Source organism: Zerene cesonia, unplaced genomic scaffold (assembly GCF_012273895.1).
Source record: "Zerene cesonia ecotype Mississippi unplaced genomic scaffold, Zerene_cesonia_1.1 Zces_u010, whole genome shotgun sequence".
NCBI classification, from domain to species: domain Eukaryota; kingdom Metazoa; phylum Arthropoda; class Insecta; order Lepidoptera; family Pieridae; genus Zerene; species Zerene cesonia.
The window spans coordinates 737,962-765,905 of NW_024045140.1; the positions used below are offsets into that span (position 1 = coordinate 737,962).

At 36.6% G+C, this 27,944-nt stretch overlaps 2 protein-coding genes across 5 annotated transcripts in view; one reads left to right on the plus strand and one right to left on the minus strand.

Annotated features, from left to right (window-relative positions):
* LOC119839268 (limbic system-associated membrane protein-like) overlaps nt 1-27,944 on the plus strand; it is a 97,778-nt gene that overhangs the window by 47,418 nt on the left and 22,416 nt on the right. The window contains exon 1 of one of the 4 annotated variants that reach the window (XM_038365498.1): nt 17,695-17,713. The exons of 2 other annotated variants lie outside the window; for them this stretch is intronic. The gene's annotated coding sequence lies outside the window, so the exon portion shown is untranslated. Of the gene's footprint in view, nt 1-17,694; nt 17,714-21,212; nt 21,232-27,944 lie in introns of those variants that run through there. One more of the 4 variants, XM_038365499.1, reaches the window with a different exon arrangement.
* LOC119839224 (leucine-rich repeat extensin-like protein 3) lies at nt 7,156-10,042 on the minus strand. Its single transcript, XM_038365443.1, has 3 exons — nt 10,012-10,042; nt 8,728-8,928; nt 7,156-7,943 (listed from the first exon to the last, which is right to left on the minus strand). Exons 1-3 carry the CDS (start codon nt 10,040-10,042, stop codon nt 7,156-7,158), a joined length of 1,020 nt encoding a protein of 339 aa, XP_038221371.1.

The window sequence follows — 27,944 nt, forward strand, 5'->3', positions numbered from 1 at the left end:
ATATATATATATAGAATGTTGTACGTATTTGTGTTATGTATTTGTGTATGTGTATATGTATATATTATATTATGTATATGTTCAAAATTTCTCATTTATAAAGCATTTCAATGCTATAAAACTAAAAATTAAATTTAACAAAGGCCGCGTTCCATCGATACAATATTGTAATCATTGAAATAATGTTTCGTATTGGTTGTGATGGTTCTTAATCATCTCTATAGATGGCGTGGGGTGCCCCTTAGGCACATGAAACCGAAAGAGTAGAAGAAATTCGATTACTGTGGCAGGATCACGGGTGGCCGAGAGGCTAGGCGTTGCTACGGTTAGGCAAGATACGCAGGTTCGAATCCTGCCTCGTGATCAAATTTTTTCTATTCTTTCAAAATTTCTCATTATGTATATGTTGTTTTTCTATTTTGTTTCTCGACCCGCCAGTACTCTATTAATGCTTGTCGCCTTTTGCTAACGCTAGTTACTAGTTAGTATTCTGTGCTTTAGCCCGGGTTGCCTGGAAGAGATCACTTCTGAGTGATAAGGCCGCCCAACAAATTGTACTCTTCCTTTTGTACTTGTTACTAATATATATATATGTATATATTTAAGTATACTGTACAATTATTTGTTAAAGAGTAAAAAATAAATAAATAATATTCTAAAGTTGTTTCTTATGTCTACTACGAGCTCAAAAGCTAGTCTAACAATTTTTTCTCAGTGAAAGCTTTATTATTAAATCGATTTTAAATAAGAAGAGATTCCATCAATTTTGACGTGACAACGTCTTAAATTAGGTTGCGGCTCGGAGTCACTCATGAAAAAGTGTAACGCCCGGTAACGTTACGATGAGTCACCGAACTATGATCGGTCCGCCGCGCGCGCAGCACTAGAGAATTAGGCGCATTGAATCGGCGCGTGCTTGTGTCTCTGTCTCTGTCTTTTTAGTAAACAAAATATATTTTCTATAGTTAAAATTTGTGCAATTCTTATTTTCATTCAATTCCTTGTTCCTATTGTGCAATTTAATAATATTCATATCAATAAATATTCTACCGAGAAAAAGACGTTGTCACGTAAAATCTTCGCCCGTAAAACTTTACAGGCAACCATTTTTTTTTCTCAGTGAAAGCTTTATTATTAAATCGATTTTAAATAAGAAGAGATTCCATCAATTTTTATTGACTTATTAGCTTAAAACTTTCGACTGGGTGATAGTAAAAGCTTATGTTTTTCGTGTCTTATTAAAATTTGTGTCTAATTCTGACGAGTTTTCTGTTAAAAATGGTCATTTTTATTATCAAAGTATCATATAAATGACCGCCTCCTTGGTACAGTGGTTAACGCGTGAGCGTAGAACCGAGGGGTCCTGGGTTCGATTCCCGTTGGGGACGCACAAAAAAAAATGTCTCGGTCTGGCAGGACACAGAAGGCTGATCACCTACTTGTTCCTAAAGAAAATCGATCAGTGAAACGGATGTGCATCATCTGCCCCATACCCCACTAGGGGACACGGGACTTCACTATTACTATATAAATGGGCATTCTCTGATGGGTTCTACGACACACAAACACTTGTATTATTATTCGTTCCATTATAGAAATAACTAGGTGTTGCCCGCAGCTTCGCTCGCGCGGTCTTAATAAATTATACGATACAAACATTTATCCCCTATTTTATCCACTTGAGGGTAGAATTTGTCAAAATCCTTTCTATAGCGGTTGCCTACGTCATAACATCTATCTGCATGCCAAACCTCAGCCCGATCAGTCCAGTGGTTTGGGCTGTGCGTTGATAGATCGATGTCTAAATATTAAAAGAGTTCTAAAATATCGATATGGCATATGGATATGGCATTTCTTTCAAAAATTAAAAGAAATTTATACACCGGCAAATAGACACATCTTCTTGCCATTAGCAAAAAAAAGGACTTATGTAGGTTTAATTTTTAGTTTTATAGCATTGAAATCCTACTAATATTGTAAATGCGAAAATTTGTTAGGATGTATGTGTGTTTGTTACCTTCACGCAACAACTACTGAACCGATTGCAATGAAATTTGGTACGTAGATAGCTGGACAAGTGGAATAACATATAGGCAACTTTTCATTCCAATATTCCTACGGAATACGGACTTACGTGGGTGAAACCGCGGGTCGCAGCTAGTATAATAAGCTATATAAATATATAAAGCTATATAAATGAAGAACTCTGACTTCTTATGTATAAAGGTGATTACAAAGACTGTATATATATATACAACTAGCTTTCCGCCCGCGGTTTCACCCGCGTGGAATTCGGATATATCGCTTTCATCTCCTTATTTTAACTCCATTTACCATTTTTCTCGCGATAAGAATTATCCTATGTCCTTTCCCAATTTCAGTTCTACCTTCATACCAAATTACAAAAAAAAATGGTTCAGTGGTTTAGGCGTGAAAGCGTAACAGACAGACAGACAGAGCTACTTTCGCATTTATAATATTAGTAGGGATGTGTTGTAAATCAAAAAATTCGCATTAGTTTATAGAGTAAATAACTTGTTATTGTAAATGCGAGAAATAAAGGCTTTTTATTCTGTATAGGCTTTATATTCTATATATTTTATTAGGCTTTTTATTCTTATTTTCTTATTATATTAGGCTTTTTATTCTATATGTCAGCAGTTAATTTCCAAGAGGGTACTCCGTCATATATATTTTATTCTATATATTTCATGTTAACATTTTTAAACATCCTATTCGCAATGTCATTTACAATACTTAGTACCTGGATGACTGAGCTTTGCTCGGTTTAACTTCGTGAAGTTAGATTGTTTAAAAGCGTTTTTTTCCAAGATCGTTTAGGCATTTTTAAGTGAACACGTGCATTAAGAAGACACAAAACAATATAAAAAATTAGTCTAACCTCAAAGCAAACACTCATTGACTTCGTTACTTAACAACGCCATCTGCTGGAACTTTAATTATTCGCCAAAAAATAGTATTAGTATTACTATTCGCCAATAGATGTCAGGAAGAAAAAATAGTATTAGTATTATTATTCGCCACTAGATGTCAGGAAGAGTCGCTAAGTTTAAGTCGATAAAACACGAATATGACATTTTCTAAAAAAAAATCCTAGCTAGATCGATTTATCGCCCCCGAAACCCCCTATATACTAAAATCGTTGGAGCCGATTCCGAGATGATATTCCAATTTTTATATATATATATAAATTGGAATAGCAAAAATAATTATATATATATAATTATAATTGTATATATATATACAGTGCCCGCCACTTGAATAGCCTCACCCTATTTTTTATGAGTATTATATTTACACGTGATAATTTGTATTAATAAATATCAAATATAAGTTGTACGCCGTGACGTTTATCGAACGACACATAAACAAGTCGGAATTTGTCTAAGCGCTGTTTGTCTGTCTTTGTTGGAAACAAAAGAACTAATGCGTGCCGTCCACATGAATAGCCTCAGTTTAATATAATCGTTCAACCCGTTCATTCAAGTTTCGCTTTTAAATATATTTTATTAAGATTAGATAATACAGACAATCCCTACTAATATTATAAATGCGAAAGTAACTCTGTCTGTCTGTCTGTCTGTTACGCTTTCACGCCTAAACCACTGAACCGATTTTGATAAAATTTGGTATGAAGATATAATTTTACTTGGGAAAAGACATAGGATACTTTTTATCGTAAAAAAAGGGTAGAAAGGGTTGAAAGAGGGGATGGAAGTTTGTATGAAAGTTCGTTATTATCAAACCGATTTTGATGAAACTTGGTTAACTTTTTAATGCAAAGAAAATACTCCTTACCATATCGCGCGATATAAGCGAATACTACGCGGGCGAAGCCGCGGGCGAAAATCTAGTATTCTATAAAGACAATATTCTATATAGACAATATTCAATTGTGTACCAGCAGTTACGTGATAAAAAAAAAGTTATTGTAACTATGGGATGTGGTTAAAAACTTGCGAGTTTAGAAATTAAAAAAGTGAATTTTTATTTAACTCAAAATTTATCTCATCAGGAGATAGCTAAAAAATTGGTCGCAGGCCAAAGGTAATTAATAATTATGCAGAAAATTAGGAAAACTATGGCCACCGGTATAAAGGACGCACAAAATTTGCAACTTAGGATCGTGAACGTCGTCTTATTTTACGCTCTGCTTCAAATTCCAGTCAGACCGCCAGGCAAATAGCTAGTAAAATAAATACTAGGGCATCTCTTTCTACAGTTCGACAGATTATTAGAACCTTACCTTAATTCAAAAGAAAAACAATTATGAGCAAACCTCCTTTGAAAAAACATCATGTGGCGGCTCGACTGTCATTTGCTAAAAAGTACATGTGCTGGAAAACTAAGTGGAAAAATGTGATGTTTAGTGACGAGAAAAAGTTTAATTAGGTGGACCAGATGGAATTAAATATTATTTTCACGACCTAAAGAAAGAACCAAGAGTACTATCATGTCATCACTCAACTGTCGGCTCGGTGATGGCTTGGGGGGCAATTTCTTATTATGGTACTGTTGATTTAATTGTGCTAGACGGAAGACAAAATGCTGAAAAGTATTTAAATTTATTAAAACAAACAAAAAACAAGATCAAAAAAGTAATGGGTAGAAAAAAAACATTTTGAGCATGATAATGCTCCCACACACACGTCAGCCATAGTTAGAGAAGTGGTTTGAAGAAAACCAGACCGAAGTTCTAGATTGGCCATCCTTGTCCCCTGATCTCAACATCATAGAAAATGCCTGGGGTTGGTTGTCTCGGCAAGTTTATAACGACGGAAAACAGTATGGTAATAAAGAAGAACTGATACAAGCTATTTACACTGCAAGGAATTCTGTAGACATTAATTACATACATTCTTTATATAAATCGCTACCTAATCGTATTTACGAACTAATAAGGTCTAATGGAAAATATACCAAATACTAAACTAACGAGTTTTAATAATTAAACAATATCTTTTTGCATGTGAGGCTATTCAAGTGGAAGGGGCAATTATTTGTTTGACGTTGTTTCTTAAAACTTTGATTAGATAATAATAAAAATTTTATTTCCTATTATAAGACTTCCTGTTTTATTTAATATACGATGCTTGATGTATATCTCCTTTTTATATTACTATGTGAAATATTAATTTTGACGATGAGGCTATTCATGTGGCGGGCACTGTATATATATATATACAAGAATTGTTTAAAGATATAAGATATATGTATTCCCTCCGTATTCTTAACCTTCAGCCCTTGATCACTCATGTCACGTAAGACATACCTAGTTCGTTAGTGCGTTTACTTGCGTTTGACATTCTTTTGCCGCCAAAATCACGATGTGAAAGCAAAAAATATGAATCACAGACTATATAAATTCGGTGGCGTGTGGTGATGTTAGCAGGGTTAAGTTTATCTGGGTTGACTTAGTAATATCAAAGGTATTCTGGTAATGTTTATTTAAATTTGTTTTTTTGAAGTGAAACTTCTTTAGAAACGTTGTGATTTCAAAGCCGATGCAACGGAAAAACGACAGGTAAGAGAGACACAAATACAAACATGTGTAGAATCAAGCCGGCAAAGAATGAGACAGAAATATTTTATATTTTATATATATTCATTTCATTCTTTTGTCGATTTACTGAAGTTTCACTTCTATCGTGTGTGAATCACACACACTTTTTTTATTATATCGTGGTTTATAAAAGTGAAGTCCCGTGTCCCCTAGTGGGGTATGGGGCAGATGATATGCATCTTTCACTGATCGTTTTTATGGACATGTAGGTGGACAGTCTTGTGTGTCGTGGTAGACCGAGATAGTTTTTTGTGTGTACCCACCGGGAATCGAACCCAGGACTCGTCGGTTTTAAGCTTACGCGTTAACTAGTGTACCGATCAGGCGGTGAATTTGGTATCTATGTAATATAAAAACTAAGCATATATTAATTGAAAGCGAAATCTATTTCCATACCGAATTTCAGTAAATTCTAAATGCGTATTTTACTTTTAAGAGAAACAAACATCCATAATTCTATCAATTGATAAAGTTACATAATCATATAATACTAGCTGCACCCGGCAAACGCTGTTCTGCCTTACTCTTACCATTCAGGGGTATGAAAAATAGATGTTGGCCGATTCTCATAGATACCGGATAAGCACAAAAAATTTCATCAAAATCGGTCAAGCCGTTTCGGAGGAGTATGGCAACGAAAACTGTGACACGAGAATTTTATATATAAGAAAGATGTATCAAAATTAAAACTAGTGACGTAATTATTTGACGTAAATTTACTATAGTTATGTCACAATAATATTTATTTGTTAAATCTACGTATCCTATGTATAAGTTATAATATACAGGCGTGAGATGACCATATTAAATAAATAAAAATACATATAAACTTCAACTTTTTTAATGTCATAAGGAAGAATGTTTCTAATTCTAAAGCTATTAATGTTCCTGTTTCAAACATTCGCGATTACTAGGGTTTAATCTCAAATAACAATGCTTTCTAATAATTTTTTGGATATTACCCATAAGGCTTGGATACTAAGTGAATAAAACTAAGTTTACCCTTGAGAATTACCCATAATATTAATATAAATTAAATTATTTGACATAACGTTATTTCGTGATCAAAAAATTTTTAAATTTATTTTAATTTAGTTTTAATGCTATATTTCCATACAATCCGACTTTAGTTTTAATTTCCTTTCAGTAAAGGTTCACAGCTTAAAAATCTTTATGAATGCTAAAAATCTAACAAAGGAGGTTAATAAAAAACGAGTTTAACTCTGCATGGTTTATTCTATACACATATAAATAAAGTAAAGCTATATTTGCAAACATTCACACAATCGAAACAACTAACGGGCATTTAAATTAATATTATTAACGTTTCTAATCCATTTGCGTTGCCAGGTTTTTTATTTGTTGAGATCTGTCACCGTGTTTGACTTTGACAGATAAAAAGGCGGGAATTGCATCTGTACACTTCTACTACAAATTAGATGTATTTATAACAAACTTAGCAATAAAATAATTACTAAATTGTAAAATAGACATGTACATACGTAGTTTGACTGAAGTATTACCGATTTACCATAGATTATTTAATTTTATCTGTCAAGTTTTGGCGGAATTTAATATCCGCATGGTAGTGGGCACGGGCAAGGTATCGGGCATGGTGGGGGCTCGCATGGGCATGGAGCCGGTTCGTAGCATGGGGTCGGTTCGTAGCATGGAGGTGGGGGTGGGGGCGGGCAGGGGTTGCAGGGGTCGCACGGGTTGCACGGGTTGCAGGGGTCACACGGGTTGTACAGATTGTATCCACCATTAGCGCCTCCATTGAAGTTATAACCGCCGGAACCGGATCCTGAACTACTGCCAGAACCGCTGGACCCGCCGGACCCTGAACCGCCGGAACCGCCATTACCGCCTCCAATTAAGGAAGTTCTGAAGATGATGGTGGGTGGCTGGATCGTTGACGGCGCTGGAGGGCGGACGACTATTGGTGAAGGCGTTATTGGTGGCAGAGCTGGCTGGCGGATGGTGATGGGCGGTGGTTGAATTGGGGCTGGACGTGGTGGTCTGACCACGATAGTCGGTGGCTGTATCGGAGCCAAGGGCTTGGGCCTGACGCAAATGGATGGTGGTTTTATCGGCGCGAGGCATGGTGGTCTAACAACGATTGGTGGTGGAGTAATCGGCCGCAACTGTGGTGGTTGAACCGTTATCGCTGGTGGGGTGATGGGTTTCAAAGGCTGTGGTCGTACGAGGATCGGTGGTGGTGTCACCACTAGGTCGGGTGATGGGCGCACGTAGAACGTACCACCAGGTACGGGGACCACTTGGAAGCCCAAGCTGCGGAGCCTGTCGGATATACCATTTTGCCTCACGTCTACCTTCACTGGGCCGTCACCGCATGGCGCTGAAAGTAAGCAGTCTGAATTTGAAAGAAGAAAGAAAAAATGTTTATTCAACACCACATAATGTTAACGAAGTTATAATAAATATGTGGACTTATCACTAATTGGTGTGAAGCTAAAAAGGGTAACTACTCAGCGTGTGCTACACGTAATGCGCAGCGCTGATTTTCAGTAGCCCCTTGTTGGAGTGCCAGTCAGAAGAAATAAACATACATACATACATACATATAAACATACATACATACTTATTTTAAATGTAAATTGGTATTTATTCTAAATATTTTACATGTTTAAAGGAAATAATTAAAAAATATAATATATAATATTTCTTATGAAATTTCAAAGAAATATGGTTGGATGTACCTTAATCATGATATCTTATCTTTTATAACATTGTTGTCTATACATACCAAAATTTATAATAATAAAATTCCTGCATGTATGTGTGTCTATATTCGTGATCTTTCCATACCTATGTGTGTATTTGTTTCTGAATGGGCGTCTATTATATTATGTGCGCATGAATCAGTGTCTGCATTATATCCTTGTGTGTGTGTGTGTGTGTGTGTGTGTGTGTGTGTGTGTGTGTGTGTGTGTGTGTGTGTGTGTGTGGGTGTGGGTGTGTGTGTGTATGTGTGTGTGTGTGTGGGTGTGGGTGTGGGTGTGTGTGTGTGTGTGTGTGTGATGTTTCCGATTTACATCCGAGGCAAAACCTATGCTTATGTATATACATACATCTACCATGAAGATTGGCTGTATTTTCTGAAATTCCTTCCAGTTACTTACTTGGTTGAACCCCACATGGTGGGATCGGCTCCGGGCATGGTGGGATCGGCTCGGGGCAAGGTGGGATCGGTTCTGGGCACGGAGGAATCGGCTCCGGGCATGGCGGGATCGGTTCAGGGCAGGGTGGGGGAGGGAGGAAGCAGGGAGGTAGGGACTGACATAGCTGTGGTGCTGGCGCGGCTAGGGTGGATGCGATTAAACCTGGAAAATTTTAAGATTTATTACTGTTTACGTAGTCGAGCCTTCCTTGTGATATATTATATAAAGAAAATCCTGGTTGTTCCATCTGTACGGAGATTGAATCAAAAACCAAGGCCATAATCAAGTTGAAATTACTTCAAGTTCGACATAAAACTACTCTTAGTTCTTATGTGATAAGTTATTATAAAACATCCATGAACCTTCGACGTTATAACAATTTCTAAGTGAGAACCTAAGTCTGCTAACAAAATGCTTTAATTGCCTCAATTGTTTTGTGTCAGAATGTCTGTCAGAATGTCTGTCAGAATGTCTGTCAGAATGTACGTCAGAATGTCTGTCAGAATGTCTGTCAGAATGTCTGTCAGAATGAATGTCAGAATGAATGTCAGAATGTCTGTCAGAATGAATGTCAGAATGTCTGTCAGAATGAATGTCAGAATGTCTGTCAGAATGTATGACAGATCCGGTAATATGCTAAATATAGGTCAATGGTTTTCCACTGCAACAACCGAACCACAACTATACTTATGTATATTTTCGTTGGAAACAGAGAATCGTCTCATCGACACACCATTGGAATTCATGTGCGATACTGTTATATGACGTGGTGGCTCAGTGGTGAGGACTGTAGACGTGTAAGGTTATTAACAGTTATGAAAACCTGATGATACTAATAAGAAGATAAACACATGATTTTATTGTTTTATCACCAACTTAATAAGTATACAAATTTTGTATTAAATCTGTCCGTTTGAAGTGGGTCAAAATCTAGTCTACAGGTGTATATACTGGTCGTATGGTCTACATGATTTCAGGATCAGAGACGTAAGCTCTACACATGAAATTACGCCTCTGCAAATGTCCATGGGCGGTAGTAGCGCTTACCATCAGGCGACCAGCTCTGCCAGCTATGACAGAAAAATAAACTGCATGGTCTCTTGCCGGCTCTTCTCTGTAGAAACTGCTTTCCGAACCGGGGGTAAATGTTAAAACTGTGTTATCATAAATATGCTTCTAGAAGAAGTCTAATTGAATAAATAAACAAGTGTTTCAGTGTGGATTTAATGTTTATAATAGACTCACCTAATATACCTAAAGCCGTTAGTCGCCCCATTTCCAAAGACCTACTGCTAGCAATGAACATTCTCAATATATATACTGAAATTATTGTTTTTATTATATTCTATGCCAATTATTATCACAAAGGATACATGGAGCGTTTTTATACATTTAAATTGGCGTTCATAATATCCACGAGTATTGGTTCAGTGGTTGGGGGTTCAATTTAAGAAGGTTCGAGAACAGAATATGTAAATGCAGCATCACTGTATGGTATAAAATAAAATCTCTTTCTTTGTCCCTATGTATGCCTAAATCTTTAAAACTACGCAACGGATTTTGATGGAGTTTTTCAATAGATAGAGTGATTCAAGAGAAAGGTTTATATGTATAATAACATCTATTAAATTTCTCCGAATGTAACGCGTCAAAGCTTTCGACTGGGTGATCCAGTTTTGATGATTCTTTGCGTTATTGAAAGTTGGTGTCTACCAACTGGTCCTATTTAAATTTGTTCTAGTTCTGACAATTTGAAAGCGGATTAAATTTTTGTTAAAATTATCCTGTAGGAAAAATTTTCATTGCTATCGAATCAGTAGTTTTTGCGTGAAAGAGTAACAAACATACACATACATACATCGTCACAAACTTTCGCATTTATAATATTAAGCAGAATAGAACTGTCGCTGTTGATCATACCAGCTCTTGGAGACATAAAATAAACCACTAAGGAACCTGGGAGAGGTACTCCAGAATCTATAATGCAACTAAATGAGAACTATCTCCTATCAAACACAACCTCACGTTGATCGATTGAGAACCCATGAAGTTATCGAGTAATAAAACTAAAAACAACAAACAAATTGAGAACCTCTATTTTTGGGAACATTGTTTGAAAAAGCTTTTGTATAAGGACTCCTGGATGCCCGCTTCCTTCTCCTCACCCTTCCCGGTCCATTCCTTCTCATCATCAATACTTTACCTATATAAAAGCGGGCAGCGCATTCGCAGAGGCACTACCTCTGCTCTGTCCATAGACGGCGGTGATCGCTTACCATCAGGCGAACCACCAGCTCAGTTGTTCGCTACCACATTAAAAAAAAATAATAAAATTATTTTTTTCAACTTAACTCTAACTTGAAAGTACAGTTAACTTACTCTATACTTGATGAAGCATGTAATAAACTATATACTAATCGGTTTTATATAAAAGACACTTACATCTCACTAAGTTATTCGTCGACATGGGCATTTACGGATTGGTGTTTTTAGGTGAGTTAAGTTTTATTGAATAACTAGTTGTAGCCCGTAGCTTCGCTTGGTAAAATCGTGGAACAAACCTTCATCCCCTATTTTATCCCCTTGGGATTAAAATCAAACTCAAAAATTTATTCAATCAACTAGAATTCTTATAGAAGCACTTTTGAATCGTCATATTACACAGTTATAACATTTACCGCCGGTTCGGAAGGCAGTTTCAACAAAGAAGAGACGGCAAAATCTCTGTAGTTGCTCATTTCAAATAATATAAATTTTACATTTTAATTCTACATAGCATGTACATGACAATGATGCCAATGAACTGACCTGTGGTTCTTAAGCGACAACATTCCATGGACTGTCAACTTCCATATATTTATTAATGCTATAGTAGGCTAAATTTAAAATACCACAGGACTCATTATTTAGTTCTTCATGAAGCTGAATATTAAATTTGCGCCAAAGCATGGAGTGGGGTATGGGGCAGACATATTTAACATGCGTGTATCCCATACCCCACGAGAACTTACTTGGTAACTCAGGAAAGATAATAATAATAAAACTTCATAACATGTAATGCATCTGCCCCATACCCCATTTGGGAAAGACCTTAGTCCCCATAGAATAAGAGTTAGCCATGCAGCACATTTCGTAACTTAGAACTTGGTGTACTTAACGGATAACTTGCGGTTTCAACTTAACTCTGTTTATTGGTTAACTTTGAGTGAACCACAGTTATTTCTGACTTCGCAAATGTAATAAAGGCAAAATTAAACGCATGTTATGGTCAAAATACTGAACCGTTAGTGATGAGATTTATATTGCGTCTGTATCCCGTAAGAATATCGGGATAAAAAGTTGCCTATATGTTATTCCAGTTGTCCAGCTGTCTACGCAACAAATTTTATAGCAATCGGTTCAGTGGCTTTTGCGTGAAAGAGTAATAAACACACACACATCCTAACAAACTTTCGCATTTATAATATTAGTAGGAAATAGGATAATAGCTGCGACCCGCGGCGTCACTCGCACGGTACCCAGGTAAAAAGCCTATGTGCTAATCCAGACTATAATCTATCGCCATACAGATACGATTTGTTTTTCCGTGAATGAGTATGGAACATCCATACTAACAAACTTTCTTGTATAATATTCGCAGGGTTTTATAATTTACTAGCTGCACGCCCCGGCTCCACCCAGGTTGTAATTTATCGTAATTAAAATTATTAAAACTATCCTATCTCTCAAGTTGGATCGAACTGCACATGGTGTGCGAATTTTATTATAATCGGTTAAGTGGTTTAGGAGTCCATTGAGGAGAAACATTGTGACACGAGATTTATATATATTAAGATTAATTCTATTTTAATCTGCTTCCAATCCCCAGCTCTCCTAGCCACGACAACCGCTGCCCCGTGGCGCTGCTACCGCACCAATGACGGGGGGCAAGTGTGCTTGGGCGAAGTTGGGCAACCCTGCGTCGCCCCCCCCTCAATCAACATAGGCAGAACGTGCCCCCCTTGCACCGGCCCGGCCACCATATACACCCCCCCCACTTGTCCGCCCCCCTGCCCTCCACCACCATGCCCCTGCGGTTACTAATTTCGGCGCATCGTGTATAAACGCAACACTTTTGGACTGTTTCGGCTAAAATGTCATCGTTTTCAGTTTTGACGCAACGCGTTTCGGCAAAACGGAATTCTGTTTCGACCATATTTCGGCGCAGTGTTTGTTAAATTCACCCTTGGTCAAATTGTTATTAATAAAGATACTGTGGCGATTTATGTGTTTTTTTATGATAATACCAGTTGCACGCTCCGGCTCCGCCCGGGTAGTCGTTTATCGTAATTAAATAGTACACTATACCGTCTTTGAGTTGGATGAAATTGCACATGGTCTGCAGATTGGGTTCTGGCAGAATAAACAGCGCCCTGGGTCAACTGACTCATGGCATATAAAACTGAGCCTGGACCTTTTCACAGCCATAACACATCACAGCAACCTAATTTTGATTTTACGTTATTACCTTTCTTTTTCAAATGTTATGTTTTTTCTCATTTCCTGTACAATTTTCAGTGTTTTTTTTGTTAGTTGTTGTGTGTGTACTTGTGTGTGAATCAATGTATGTCTATGTCTATTTGATTAAAATCGGTTGAGTGGTTCAGGAGTTCATCGCGGACAAACAAAATATCACGTAATCATCACTACATAGTATAAAACAAAGTAGCTTTCTATATATCTATATATATATATATACTAGCTGTGACCCGCGGTTGAAACCGCGTAAGTCCGTATCCCGTAGGAATATCGGTATAAAAAGTGCCTATGTGTTATTTCAGTTGTCCAGCTATCTACGAAGCAAAATAGTATTATTATTCACCAATAGATGTCAGGAAAAAAAAACACGAATATGACATTTTCTAAAAAAAAATCCTAGCTAGATCGATTTATCGCCCCCGAAACCCAATATATACAAAATTTCATGAAAATCGTTGGAGCCGATTCCGAGATTCCAATTATATATAATATATATATATATATATATATTGATAGGGTTGGATTGGGGTTTTTTAAATAAATAGACTAATTTAAGAGGAATATTTATATGCATAATAAAATCTATTAAACTACTGTGAATTTAACGCCTGCGAAGCCGCGGGTATAAGTTTCTTTATTTATATTAAGATAATAATTGATTTCCTATTGCTTCATTGATATGAAAAACCTCTGCATTTTTACATAGCGTATTACCGCATACGAAACGCTTAGTTCTTTTTGTTTTTATCTATAATATATACATAATATACTAGCTGACGGAGCAAAAGCTATACTCTTATATATATATATATATACTCTTATCATTTATGAAATAAAGATGGCCGATTCTCAGACATGCCATATATGTACTCAAATCATAACACAGTTTAAAAACAGTTATAATTCGTTTTTGAAGTGAAACTTCTTTAGAATCGTTGTGACTTCAAAGCTGATGCAACGGAAAAACAACAGGTGAGAGACACAAATATAAAAATGTGTAGAATAAAGCCGGCAAAGAATGAGACAGATATATACATACTATTTTATATCTCGTATATAAAGTTCTCTTGTCACAGTTTTCGTTGCCTTACTCCTCCGAAACGGCTTGACCGATTTTGATGAAATTTTTTGTGCTTATCCGGTATGTATGAGAATCGGCCAACGTCTATTTTTCATCCCCCTAAATTATAAGAGTAAGGCAGAAAAGCGTTTGCCGGGTCAGCTAGTTTTATATATATTCATCTCATTCTTTTGTCGATTTACTGAAGTTTCACTTCTATCATGTGTGAATCGCACACACACCTTTTTTTTATAGTTTTGTGTGATAGGGAAGCCCTCGACTACTGTCTCGCCTGCTGGTAAGCGTAGATGTAGTCCAAGATGGAGCGCGCTTCCCTAGAAGGTACCTGTTCACCCTACCTTTGAAGATCCCCAGATTATACCCGTCAGGGAACACAGACTCATGCAGCATGTTCCAGTCACTATTCAATATTCCAGGCCTATTTCCTTCTCCTTGCCCTTCCCAGTCCATTCCTTCTTTCCATTCATCAATCCTTTCCTCATCCCTTATCCCTTAAAAGCAGGCAGCGCATTCTCAGAGGTCTGAGCCTCTGCGAATGTTCACGGGCGGTGGTGATCGCTTACCATCAGGCGAACCACCAGCTCAGCTGCCCGCTATGACATAAAAAAAAAACTTGCGGTTCGAATAAAGAGAGACAATTCGTATTAAAGAGTTAGTTAAAATAAGTCAGGTGGATGTGAAATCGAATACTAACTTTAGACACGGTAAGAACTAAAGCCTAACTACGATTCCTAGCAACTGCCAAAGTACTGTACAAGTTCTAGAACCAATTTAGATGCCTATGAAGCTATAGGTAGATATTGGACCTAGCCTCGCCTTTAGCCTAGCATTTGGACGATTTAAATATCGACGAATTTCTTTGTATTTGCGAAACTTATTTAATCCGCTCTACTCACTTAGTCTTATATTTATATACAAGTCTCCGCCCACGTCTTTGCCCGCATGTAATTACGACATTTAAATATGATTTAGTTCCAAAGGAGCATTTAGTCGGGATAAAAAGTATCCTATCATCCCAGTCAGCTCAGGATGCAAGGAGCATTTAATCGGGATAAAAAGTAATCCTATCATCCCAGTCAGCTCATACCCTGTCTGTATACCAAGTTTCATCAAAATCCGTTCTGTAGTTCCAGCGTGATTCACGGACAAACATCCAAACAAACCATCACATTTATAACAATAGTGTGATAACATCGATTTAAATTAACGCGCGAAAAGCCGCGTGCATAAGCTAGTATATTAAAAGCAGCTGTTTGATTTAAAAACGACGGTTATTTCTATATGTATATCCATCGCAATCTAAACGGCTAAACTTTTGAGTTCGCGAGAGTTACGAGTTTCGTTTCATTAACATATTAAAGCACTTTTTGATTTCAACAGTTGGTTCATACATAAGGAATGAGTAATTTACAATCTGTTGTTTCGCGAACGGTTTATATAAAAGAAAAGAAACGAAATTTGTTTGCGCGCGGTTTTAGAGAGAGTTTTTTTATGTCACAGCGGGCAACGGAGCTGGTGGTTCGCCTGATGGTAAGCGATCACCACCGCCCATGAACATTTGTAGAGGCTTAAGGTCCATTGCAGACCTTACGCCTCTACAAATGGATTGCCGACTTTTTGGGAAGGGAATAAGAAAGGATTGGCGATAGGAATAAAGGAAAGGACTAGGTAAGGGTAAGGGTAAGGAAAAGGATATGGGCCTCCGGCTCCCCCACTCACCGAACGAAACACATTGCTCCATTGCCGACGGCAACATAAAAAAAATTAAAAATATATATATATCTTAGTATATATATAGTTTGTTGTAAGTTATACAAAGAAAGAAAGAAAACACGTTTATTTTAGACACATTAACATAAACAAAGAAAAAGCGATGCGACTTCTATAGCATATATATTATACGACAAATGACTACCCGGGCGAAGCCGGGGCGCGCAGCTAATAGTTTTATAAAAATGTCAAAGGTAAATGACTAAATTAAGTTTCAGCAACCGTTGACATCTTTTTATTATTCATTAAATGTTTGAATAAACACAGATTCGTTTAGAAACGCGTTCTTAACTCTTTAATTGTGTAAAATGTAATTAAAATGAAACAAATTGAGTTAAAGACTTTTTAACGGATTTTAAAACGCGATTTATTCATTACTAGCTGTGACCCGCGGTTGAAACCGCGTAAGTCCGTATCCCGTAGGAATATCGGTATAAAAAGTGCCTATGTGTTATTTCAGTTGTCCAGCTATCTACGAAGCAAAATAGTATTATTATTCACCAATAGATGTCAGGAAAAAAAAACACGAATAAAACACGAATATGACATTTTCTAAAAAAAATTCCTAGCTAGATCGATTTATCGCCCCCGAAACCCCCTATATACTAAATTTCATGAAAAGCCGATTCCGAGATTCCAATTATATATATATATACAAGAATTGCTCGTTTAAAGGTATAATATTAGTAACCCGACGTTTCGAATACTTTACAGCGAGCGTGGTCACGTGACCGTATAAAAAGTCTTTAATTCCTAAATGTATAATACTCGCGTAAAATCAAACACAAGAAAATACTAAATTGAGTTACGTTTGAATGAAACAGCTCATCTTCAATCATCAAACGACTTCAAACAGCAAGCAGATGTCAAATCGACTGTAGTTTTTGGTTTGTTATCTATACTAATATTATAAAGCTGAAGAGATTGTTTGAACGCACTAATCTCTGGAACTATTGGTCCGATTTGAAAAATTCTTTCAGTGCTAGATAGCCCATTTATTGAGGAAGGCGATAGGCTATATATGTACCACGAGTGAAGCTGGGGCGGGCTATATATAATAAAGTTAGTTAGTATATTAAGATATAGATCTAATTTATTTTCGAATTTCGGAAATTCTATTATTATAAAATGACTAGCTGCACCCGGCAAACGCTGTTCTGCCTTACTCTGATCATTGAGAGGTATGAAAAATAGATGTTAGCCGATTCTCAAACATGCCCGATATGCACACAAAATTTCATAAGAATCGGTCAAGCCGTTTGGGAGGAGTATGGCAACAAAAACTGTGACACGAGAATTTTATATATTAGATGTTTTGGTGCTCAAAGCATAGCAAGTCGAGGGGACTACTGAAAACCGGCGCCTCTCCACTAATACTGAGTAGTCCACCATATCACAAATACTATCCAAATATTAGAATATATCCAATGTATTTTTTTTATAGTTCCTATAATGTATTAATTGTAAGCTAATATGTTGTATTTGTCATTAAATGTATTTTCTTTCTTTCTTTCTTTCTTTTTGTATTGTTCCAGATTGAACGAAGAGTATATGATAAATATCAGCTGATGAAGATAGGTGAAGCTTAATGTCATTTAACTAGACCGTGCTAGAAAAGGGGGTTATGTTTTTGATAATATTAACCGACTTAAAAAAGACGACAGATATAAACAAATTTTAATTGTAACTCAACTACACAAAATCTCTATCTTATTATATTATTAGCTTTTGCCCGCGGCTTCGCACGCTTTAAATTCGGAGTATTTTATAGATTTTATATATAAACCTTCCACTTGAATCAATCTATCTATTAAAAAAACCATTAAAATCCGTTGCGTAGCTTTAAAGATTTAAGCATACACAGGGACATAGGGACAGAGAAAGTGACTTTGTTTTATACTATGTAGTGATCATGTCTTATTACATTCAATATAGTATTTTCTTGTGTTTGATTTTACGCGAGTATTATACTAGTATTTAGAAATTAAAAACGTTTTTTACGGATTTTAAACGATTTATTAATTATATTATTAACCCGAATAATTAAACGTACGAACGTTAATATTATAATGAATAAATCGTGTTTAAAATCCGTTAAATAGTTTTTAATTTCTAAATACATTCAATAAATTTATCAAACGTTCCTTATGCCCATACTAGCTTGCTTGCCATACTAGCTTATGGTAATTGTAATAACATAAGCTATTCTATCTTTTAAGTTGGATTAAACTGCACATGGTGTGCAATTTTATTCAAATCGGTTGAGCAGTTTTTGAGTCCATCGCAGACAAACAATGTGACTCATAGTTTATATATGACTAGCTTTTCGCCCGCGGCTCTGTCCGCGTAGTCGCAGGAAAGATAGACCCGGGGTTTTCCTCGCATGAATCCGTTCCCGTTTGATTTCTGGGATAAAAACTTTCGTATGTCCGTCTCCTGGTGCTAAGCTACCTCTGCACAAATCGGTTAATCCGTTCTTGAGTTATAAATAGTGTAACTAACACGACTTCCTTCCTACTAATATTATAAATGCGAAAGTTTGTAAGGATGTGTGTGTGTTTGTTGCTCTTTCACGGAAAAACTGCTAACCGGTTGCAATGAAATTTGATACGTAGACAGCTGAACAACTGGAATAACGTATAGGCAACTTTTTATCCCGATATTCGTACGGGATACACACTTACGCGGGTGAAACCGCGGGGCGCAGCTAGTTTTATATGTATAAATAAGATTATTTTTATAGATGCTAACTATCCTCTTCAAGCATGTGACGTCACAAACCCCCGTCAAAAGCTGCATCGAATGTTGATCTGATAACTCGACAGAGATATATGGCTCTACGCTCAAGTAAATCATTGGTAGCAGGCGTTTAACATAAATATATTTAATAAGAGACCTTATCACTACGTCCAAAAGCCGGCAACAGCTTCAAAATAGCTATAACAGCTTTGTGAATGTTTCAGCTTTCTAACGGCGAAAGAATTTTTAAAATCGGTCCAGTAGTTTAGTTTATCCATTACAAACAAACAAAATCCTCCTCTTAATAATATTAGTCTAGAAGTAGGTTTTAAAGAACAGTATTTTCTTGTGTTTCATTTTACGCGGGTATTATACATTTAGAAATGCGTCTCCCCGTGAGCACGCTCGCTGTAAAGTGTTCGAAACGTCGGTGGCCGCGCCAATATATATTAATTTCGATATTAAGCGGACTGTAAAACTTAATAACTTAATCTACGTGGTGTAGCGAAAAAGGGAAAGACGGGAACACACGGCACATACCTCGTCTGAGGGAGTAGCGTCCAAGCAAGCACGCGGCACAGCACCACGCGGTCAAGGGTCCTCCAGCTCGGGCCAGGCAGACCAGATCCAGTCCTTCACTCCACACACACACACGCGGCGGTTCAGCGCGACCGAATGGGAAGGCGGTTACACTAGCACAATGCCTGAGATATCTGAAGAACCTCGTGGAGGTTCTCCGGCGGTTGCGGGTTACGATCTTTATGAAAGATCTCTTCGATCGATGCGGTGACAAGAAAGCCTCATAAAGGCTCTCCGGTGGTATGCGAATTATACACAAAATGTCTAGAGGCCTCGTGAAGGCACTCCGGCGGTTATTGAGATCCGATCGTCACGGAAGATCGATGCAGACTGTGTGACTGTTTATGCGTCACTACGTCCAATAGGGACGTTGCGGGTACTTTAAAAGCGTGCGGTGATTGGTTGTGCACGCATGTAAGGAGGGTAGTTGGATTACACCACAAAATATTAAATATTTAATTTTAATTCACTATTTTAATAATATTGGCGTTACCAGTCGGGTTAATAATATAATGAATAAATCGCGTTTAAAATCCGTTAAAAAGTTTTTAATTTCTAAAATGATTTAAAGATTTTTCCCATTCAAACACGGGTCTTAAAATCAATAAATAATATCCTTAACTTGAAAGCAAAAAGCCAATTTACAGGTCAATATCCACCCCTATTTGCTAAGTCATTCGTGACAGCCCCTATAATTTGATAGACGTACACACGGAAGTTTTATTTTCGTATGACAATTGTAATCATTTAAACCATTTTGTTTTTCGTTGTCTTATTTTTTACGTGGAAACAACGAAAATACAGTTTTATCGTATAATTTTCAAACGATTTCTAAAAGAGGGAGGTTTTGATTTCATGCGTTTTTTTTATTATTTATTTTCTATTTTTATTCATTTTTTATCGCACTTATTTAGTGGTTGAGAAAAAGAAAAGAGACAAATAGGTAAAAGCTTACAAGTACTAAGTACAATGGCGGTCTTATCGCTTAGAGCGATTTATTCCATACACCCGTTTTTGTTTGTAATCTCAGACATTTCGAATGGGTGAATCAATTTTGATGATTTTTTTAACTATTGACGCTAGTGGTCTCATTTCAATATAGTTATGACAATTTTGATGCGAATCAGATTTTTCGTTAAAAATGGTTATTTTAAACTGCTAAAATGTAATTTTTAAACGACAATTCCATCAACAAGCAACAACATAAAATATAACCCCTAATTAACTCCAAATGACATTTAGAACAATCTTCGTAAAAATAACATCGTAAGAACTGTTTTATCGCATATCATAGAATAAACAATCAAAGAGGCGGGTTATATTTCCCTGCAGATACCACAAAATAACATTTCTCATACATACAGACCCAATAACGACCCCTATCACCCATAAATGGGGCCAGAACCCCATAGTATCGTTTTAGCCCTTGTACTGTGCGGTCGCAATACAGCTATTATAGCAGTTGACATCTTTTTGAACCAGATTCCATTTATACGCGTTTCTTGTACGGAAAACTAGATGGCGCTGTATTAAAAATTCGATTTAGTTTTTTTTTTATAATTAGTTTACAGTAAAGGAGGCCGTATAAGGTTTAATATATAGCTGTGTGAGTGGTAAAAGTGAAAATGTTATAGATAATAAAATTTGTTTTGAAATTTATAAATCAGTGTTAACTTTAAAATTTTCTGTGTGACAATTATGTAGTATCAAAAAGAGCTTAAAAAAATAGGATTCTAGTGACAGTGTGACTACTTAAGTAATAAATTTAAATTAACCAGGTAGGTAATAACTTAAGTTACATTATTAATTTAAATAGGCTTGATCTGTGGGTACATATTTATCTATTATACATGTAAAGTTACCTTACTTCTAACTTATAATTTTTTCTATATTGCATATCCATAGAAATGGTCAGAGACGCCCTTGGACCGGAGGTACCACTCCAAATACTAAAATGGGGCCAAATGACAACAATTTCTAAACGAACACAAAAATTATCACGCGAATCAGTTGTAAACTCGCGGATTTACAAAACGTACAATCGAACACAGAACCTCCTTCGTTTTTGGGAACATCGTTTAAAAATACAAGAAATTAGAAAGAGAAATCACTACAAATAATAAGAAATAATTAGAAATATAACTACATTTTGCTTCTTTAAATACGTGAAACTAAAACAAATATTGTACAAATACCTACCATCGCATAAACAAAAAAATTAACTGTAAAAATTCACAAATCAAAAATACATAATTCCTAAACGTGTCGCCCCTTGCGACTGTTTAAAAACTCGTCAAAGTTCTCTATTCCCGCGCAAAATACTTAACTGAAGGGTTGTAACTGAAGAATTATCACCCAAAATTCTTGAGAGTGATTTATGAACGTTTAAACATTGAGGTAATGAAAATACTTTTATACTTATATATTAGACTTCTTTAGCTTACGAGTTTTTCAAGTTATGTTTATTTATTTTTTATTAGCTTTTGTCCGCGGCTTCGCATGCGTTAATACAAATATAACCATACTAGCTGTGCCCCGCGGTTTCACCCGCGTAAGTCCGTATCCCGTAGGAATATCGGAATAAAAAGTTGTTCAAGTTATGTTATTCCAGTTATCCAGCTGTCTACATACCAAATTTCATTGCAATTGGTTCAGTAGTTTTTACGTGAAAGAGTAACAAACATCCATACATCCATACAAACTTTCGCATTTATAATATTAATATAACCATATAATATAGTATCAAATATATTGTTTCACTGGTTTTATACAGAGATAGCAGTTCGCCCCGGCTTCGCCCGTTTGTTACCTCATGACCTTGCTGGATGAAGCGATTTTTATGATTCTTTTTTATTTGCAAACTGGCGCCTCTCATATGGTGTCATTTTAATTTGATCTCATTGTCAAAATAATTGGCGATTCTATATTTTAATAAAAATGTATTTTTATTACAGGCTTTTTATTAGCTTCACCTGTATGTTTGTCTGTTTGTTTGTAACCGACTTCTTTGGGCGCGATTTTGACCCACTTTAAACGGCCAGATTTCGTTCAAACTTTGTAGATTTATTGAGGACCGATGACAATACACTAATTTGATAAAATTATTCCAGTTTTCAATTTGCAAAATATGATTTTTGTCAAAGCGTGTTTTTTAGTTTTTTTTAACTATTATATAAATAAAATAAGAAAAAAACTATACTAATCATACTATTATTGAAGTGAAACTTCTTTAGAATCGTTGTGATTTTAAAGCTGATGCAACGGCAAAAGCGACAGGTGAGAGACGCAAATACAAGAATGTGTAGAATGAAGCCGGCAAAGAATGAGACAGAAATATACATATTTTATATTTTACATATATTCATCTCATTCTTTTGTCGATTTACTGAAGTTTCACTTCTATCGTGTGTGAATCGCACACACACACCTTTTTATTTTTTATTTTTTTATAAATAACCAATTGACTAAAGTCTCATGATATTGACCCCAAAACTAATTGCGCAGAGCGATATACCGAGGGGTAGGGACACCTTCCGGCCACGTGCCATACAATCACCATAAATCATGGCCCTTTGGGACGGGGTGACTATGCTTTGTGGGAATTTAGGATATTTTTTTTTTTTGTTATTTCGTTAATGTATCAATAAGCATGAGGGTAGGTTTAAATGCTATGATGAATTTGAGAATTTTTGAAGAACAGAAAAATTTTGATCACGAGGTGGGATTTGAACCGCAAGCGCAAGGCGAATTCGAATCCCGCCTCGTGATCAAATTTTTTTCTATTCTATAATTTGTGTTTTCTTTTGTACATCACCAACTGAACCGACTTTGATGAAATTTGGCATTTTATGTGTAATTTGGTCCAACTCTAGGTATAGGATAGTTTTTATTTCGATTATTCATCCCAATAATTTATAATCTTGATATTTTTAATTATTACTCAGCCACAGTAACGCATGGACAGGTATGCTAGTTATATATAAATTTGAAAGAAATTTGAATTTAAATTCATCAAAAAAGTTAATTTCCACTTCTAAATTAATCCGCAATTTTAATAAATCCACCACACCCTCCAATCTACACAGTTAACGTTTGACAGATGCGCACGCGTCACGCGCGTGACGTGACGTCACGACACGCACGTGACGTCACGACACGAAACGACCAATTATTTATGTCTAACGGGGTGTTCGCAGTTTGTTGTTTAATTCTCTAATACATAAAAAGGGGACTATTGTGAATCCTACTAATATTATAAATGCGAACGTTTGTAAGGATGTGTGTGTGTTTGTTGCTCTTTCACGTAAAAACTACTGAAACGATTGCAATGAAATTTGGTACGTAGACAGCTGGACAACTGCATAACATATAGGCAACTTTTTATCCCGATATTGTTACGGGATACGGAAATACGCGGGTGAAACCATACTAATATTATAAAGCTGAAGAGTTTGTTTCTTTGAACGCACTAATCTCAGGAACAACTGGTCCGATTTGAAAAATTCTTTCAGTGTTAGATAGCCCGTTTATTGAGGAAGGCTATTGGCTATTGGCTATATATGTACCACGGGCGAAGCCGGGGCGGACCGCTGTTTGTTTTAAATATTTATTATTGTTATTTTAAAAGTGCAACTACAGAGTTTCTTGCCGGGTCTTCTCTGTAGAAACTGCCTTCCGAACCGGTGGTAAATGTTATAACTGTCCAACAAACACACACACATCCTTACAAACTTTCGCATTTATAATATTAGTGGGATTGTTTGATATAAAAAAAGGCAAGTCCCGTGTCCCCTAGTGGGGTATGGGGCAGATGATGTACATCTGTTTCACTGACGATTTTCTTTACGGACAAGTAGGTGATCAGCCTTCTGTGTCCTGCCAGACCGAGACATTTTTTTTTGTGCGTCCCCACCGGGAATCGAACCCAGGAGCCCTCGGTTCTACGCTCACGCGTTAACCACTATACCAAGGAGGCGGTCGATTGTTTGATATAACAGTTTGTAAACATACAGACAGTAATCAGATTATGAATCTTTATAACAAACAATACAGGTTAATTGCGTTACGGCGCTGCTCGTTCATTGATTGAATTATTGAAAACACACGGGCGGAATGAAACACAGATTTCGAAATAATATTTGTAAATTAAATTTTTAGTTTTATAGCATTGAAATGCTTTATACATGAGAAATTTTGTAAGAATAGAAAAAAATTTGATCACGAGGCAGGATTCGAGGATCGATCACTGTGGCGGGATCACGGGTGGCCGAGAGGCTAGGCGTTGCTACGGTTAGGCAAGAAACGCAGGTTCGAATCCTGCCTCGTGATCGATTTTTTTCTATTCTTTCAAAATTTCTCATATTTGTAAATGTTAAGTATAAGTTGATCCCATGTCAATCTTCTATATATATAAAAGAAAGTGGTGTTAGTTACACTATTTATAACTGAAGAACGGATTAACCAATTTGGCTGAAAATTTGTGCAGAGGTAGCTTGGACCCAGGAGACGGACATAGACTAGTTTTTATCCCGGAAATCCCACGGGAACGGGAACATGCGAGAAACACCCAGGGTCTAGGTTTCCTGCGACTACGCGGGCATAGCCGCGGGCGGATAGATAGTTTTTTTTTTTTTTCCAGCCATGTCTGTCCCTATTGAGAGAAATTCTGAGCCAATCTTTGATAGCTAGTGACATATAAAAACCAATCCACTATGAATTTATTCTTAAAACGCATTGACGCTTGTATCAACCAAACACTCACAAAGGAATCCATATTTACTGACGCATAAAATCGCATTACTATCTGATGAATCGTTGCGTATACATGCGTCTTTTAAATAAAATTATAAGCCCGTGAGTAATTTGCGATTTTATAAAAAGGAGGTATCCTTTTCCTCACTGTTTCCAGTCCATTCCTTTAATCCCATTGTCATTTCCTTATTACATACATATTATATCACAGTCGGCAATGGAGCTGGTGGGACGCCTGATGGTAAGCGCTACCACTGCCCATGGACATTTAGAGAGGCATAAGGTCCATTGCAGACCGTACGCCTCTACAATGGATTGCCGACTTTTTGGGAAGGGATTAAGAAAGGATTGGCGAGAGAGATAAAGTATAGGACTGGGAAGGGGAAGGAAAAGGATATGGGCCTATAAAGGATGCCCCTTAAAAGCGGTCAACGCATACACAGAGGCACTATCTCTGCTCTGTTCACGGGCGGTGATCGCTTACCATCAGGCGAACCACCAGCTCTTCGAGTTTTCGAGTGTGTCATCATCATCATCATCATCAGCCCTTATATGTTCCCACTGCTGGGACACAGGCCTCCTATGAGGGTTCAGGCCATAATCCAGCACGCTGGCCAAGTGCGGGTTGGCAGATGTCACATGTCGTCGAACTTTTGATTCTCGGACATGCCGGTTTCCTCACGATATTTTCCTTCACCGTTTTAAGCAGTGGTGATGTTATCTACATGCGCAGATAAATTGAAAAATCAATTTATGTACTGCACGCTCGCCCGGTCTCGAACCCCGACTTATCGATTTTGAAGTCTGAGGTTCTCACCACTGAGCCACCACCGCTTTTTTTTCGAGTTTTTTCGAGTGTGTATAATGTTTATATGTATACAACTATATGTCTCCCTTTCTTTCGCGTCGTCAGAATCATTGGTATTATGACATATAAAAACCAAATAGCACAAGTTTACAAAATGGCGCCCGCAAACCTGAAATAAGGTGGGGATATGACGCCATCATTTATGTTGGATCATAAGTCTAGGAGTAAATTTCATTGGATAATCCTATCCTTACTTACTAATCCTATCCTACTAATATTATAAATGCGAAAGTTTGTAAGGATGTGTGTGTATTTGTTGCTATTTCAATCGAAAAACAACTGAACCGATTGCAATGAAATTTGGTACGTAGACAGCTGGACAACTGGAATAACATATTGCCTATAGCTAGTGTGATATAGAGATATGATGCATTTTTTCATTAAATTTAATTAAAATGGAACAAGCATAATTCATGATCAACTAGACTCTGGTCCCGGCTCCGCCTGGATATCAGGATACCTGTTTTATCAATCGGAAAGTATTCTATGACCCAATTCAGCTTATACCCTGTCTGTATACCAAATTTCATCAAGATCCGTTCAGTACAGCGTGATTGACAGACAAACATCCAAACAAACAAACTTTCACATTTATAATATCTTCTTATATATAAAATTCTCGTGTCACAGTTTTCGTTGCCATACTCCTCCGAAACGGCTTGACCGATTCCTCTGAAATTTGGTAAGCATATTGGGTAGGTCTGAGAATCGGCCAACATCTATTTTTTATCCCGATATTCCTACGGGATACGGACTTACGCGGGTGAAACCGCGGGGCGCAGCTAGTATTAAATAAATATTATTTATAGTAGTATTGATAAGCAGTGGTGGCTCAGTGGAGAGGGCCTCGGACTTAAAAATATTAGTGGGATATTTAATACAGGAAAAAATATTCTCCTTAACCTAGATATATATAATATCCATTCTTTGTAGCTATGATGTTATTATGTTGATTGTTAATGACTTTATTTACACAACTCAACAACAAAACAATTATCTATGCTCATAATAAATACTTGACCGCCTCCTTGGTACAGTGGTTAACGCGTGAGCGTAGAACCGAAAGGTCCTGGGTTCAATTCTCGGTGGGGACGTATAAAAAAAATGTCTCGGTCTGGCAAGACACAGATGGCTGATCACCTACTTGTCCATAAAGAAAATCGATCAGTGAATCAAATGTATATCATCTGCCCCATACCCCACTCGGGGTCACGGGCCTTACCTTTCTTATAATAAGTACTAAAACTTAAATGATTTTTTTATTTAAATGTTCGCACCAAACATTCAAAATTACTGGTCCCTTTTCGTAAATGATTCTATTAATAATACCAGTAGATTCCCATATCCCACTCTCACGAAGATTAAATTTAATTCCGACAACAAATGAGGGTCAAAAATGCGTTTAAATTTTATTGGGGCGTTTATCTTTGGACCTTGGGACCAGTAGGGGCAAAGGTCGGGGTCCAGATTATAATAAATTATATGATCGATGTGATTATTGTAAAACTATTTAATATTCTCTGGTTTTTTGTTATATCTCTTTTAGATTTTATACTGTCTCTTTTTATATAGTTTTTCATATCTTTTTAACTTTTATCAGCTTCACCTGTATGTTTGTATGTAACCGACTCGTTTAGACTCGATTTTGCCCCACTTCAAACGGACAGATTGAACCCAAACTCTGTACACTTATCGCGGATCGGTGACAATACAATAGTTTCATGAGTTTATCTTATTATCCTGATAAGGAACGCAGGGATTAAATAATTTCTACTTTTATTCTGTGTAAGCGTAAGACAATTTTGATGAATCTATCGTTATAGCGTGATTTTTTGGTATTTTATTTGTTTATCACTTTTATAAAAAAGCAGT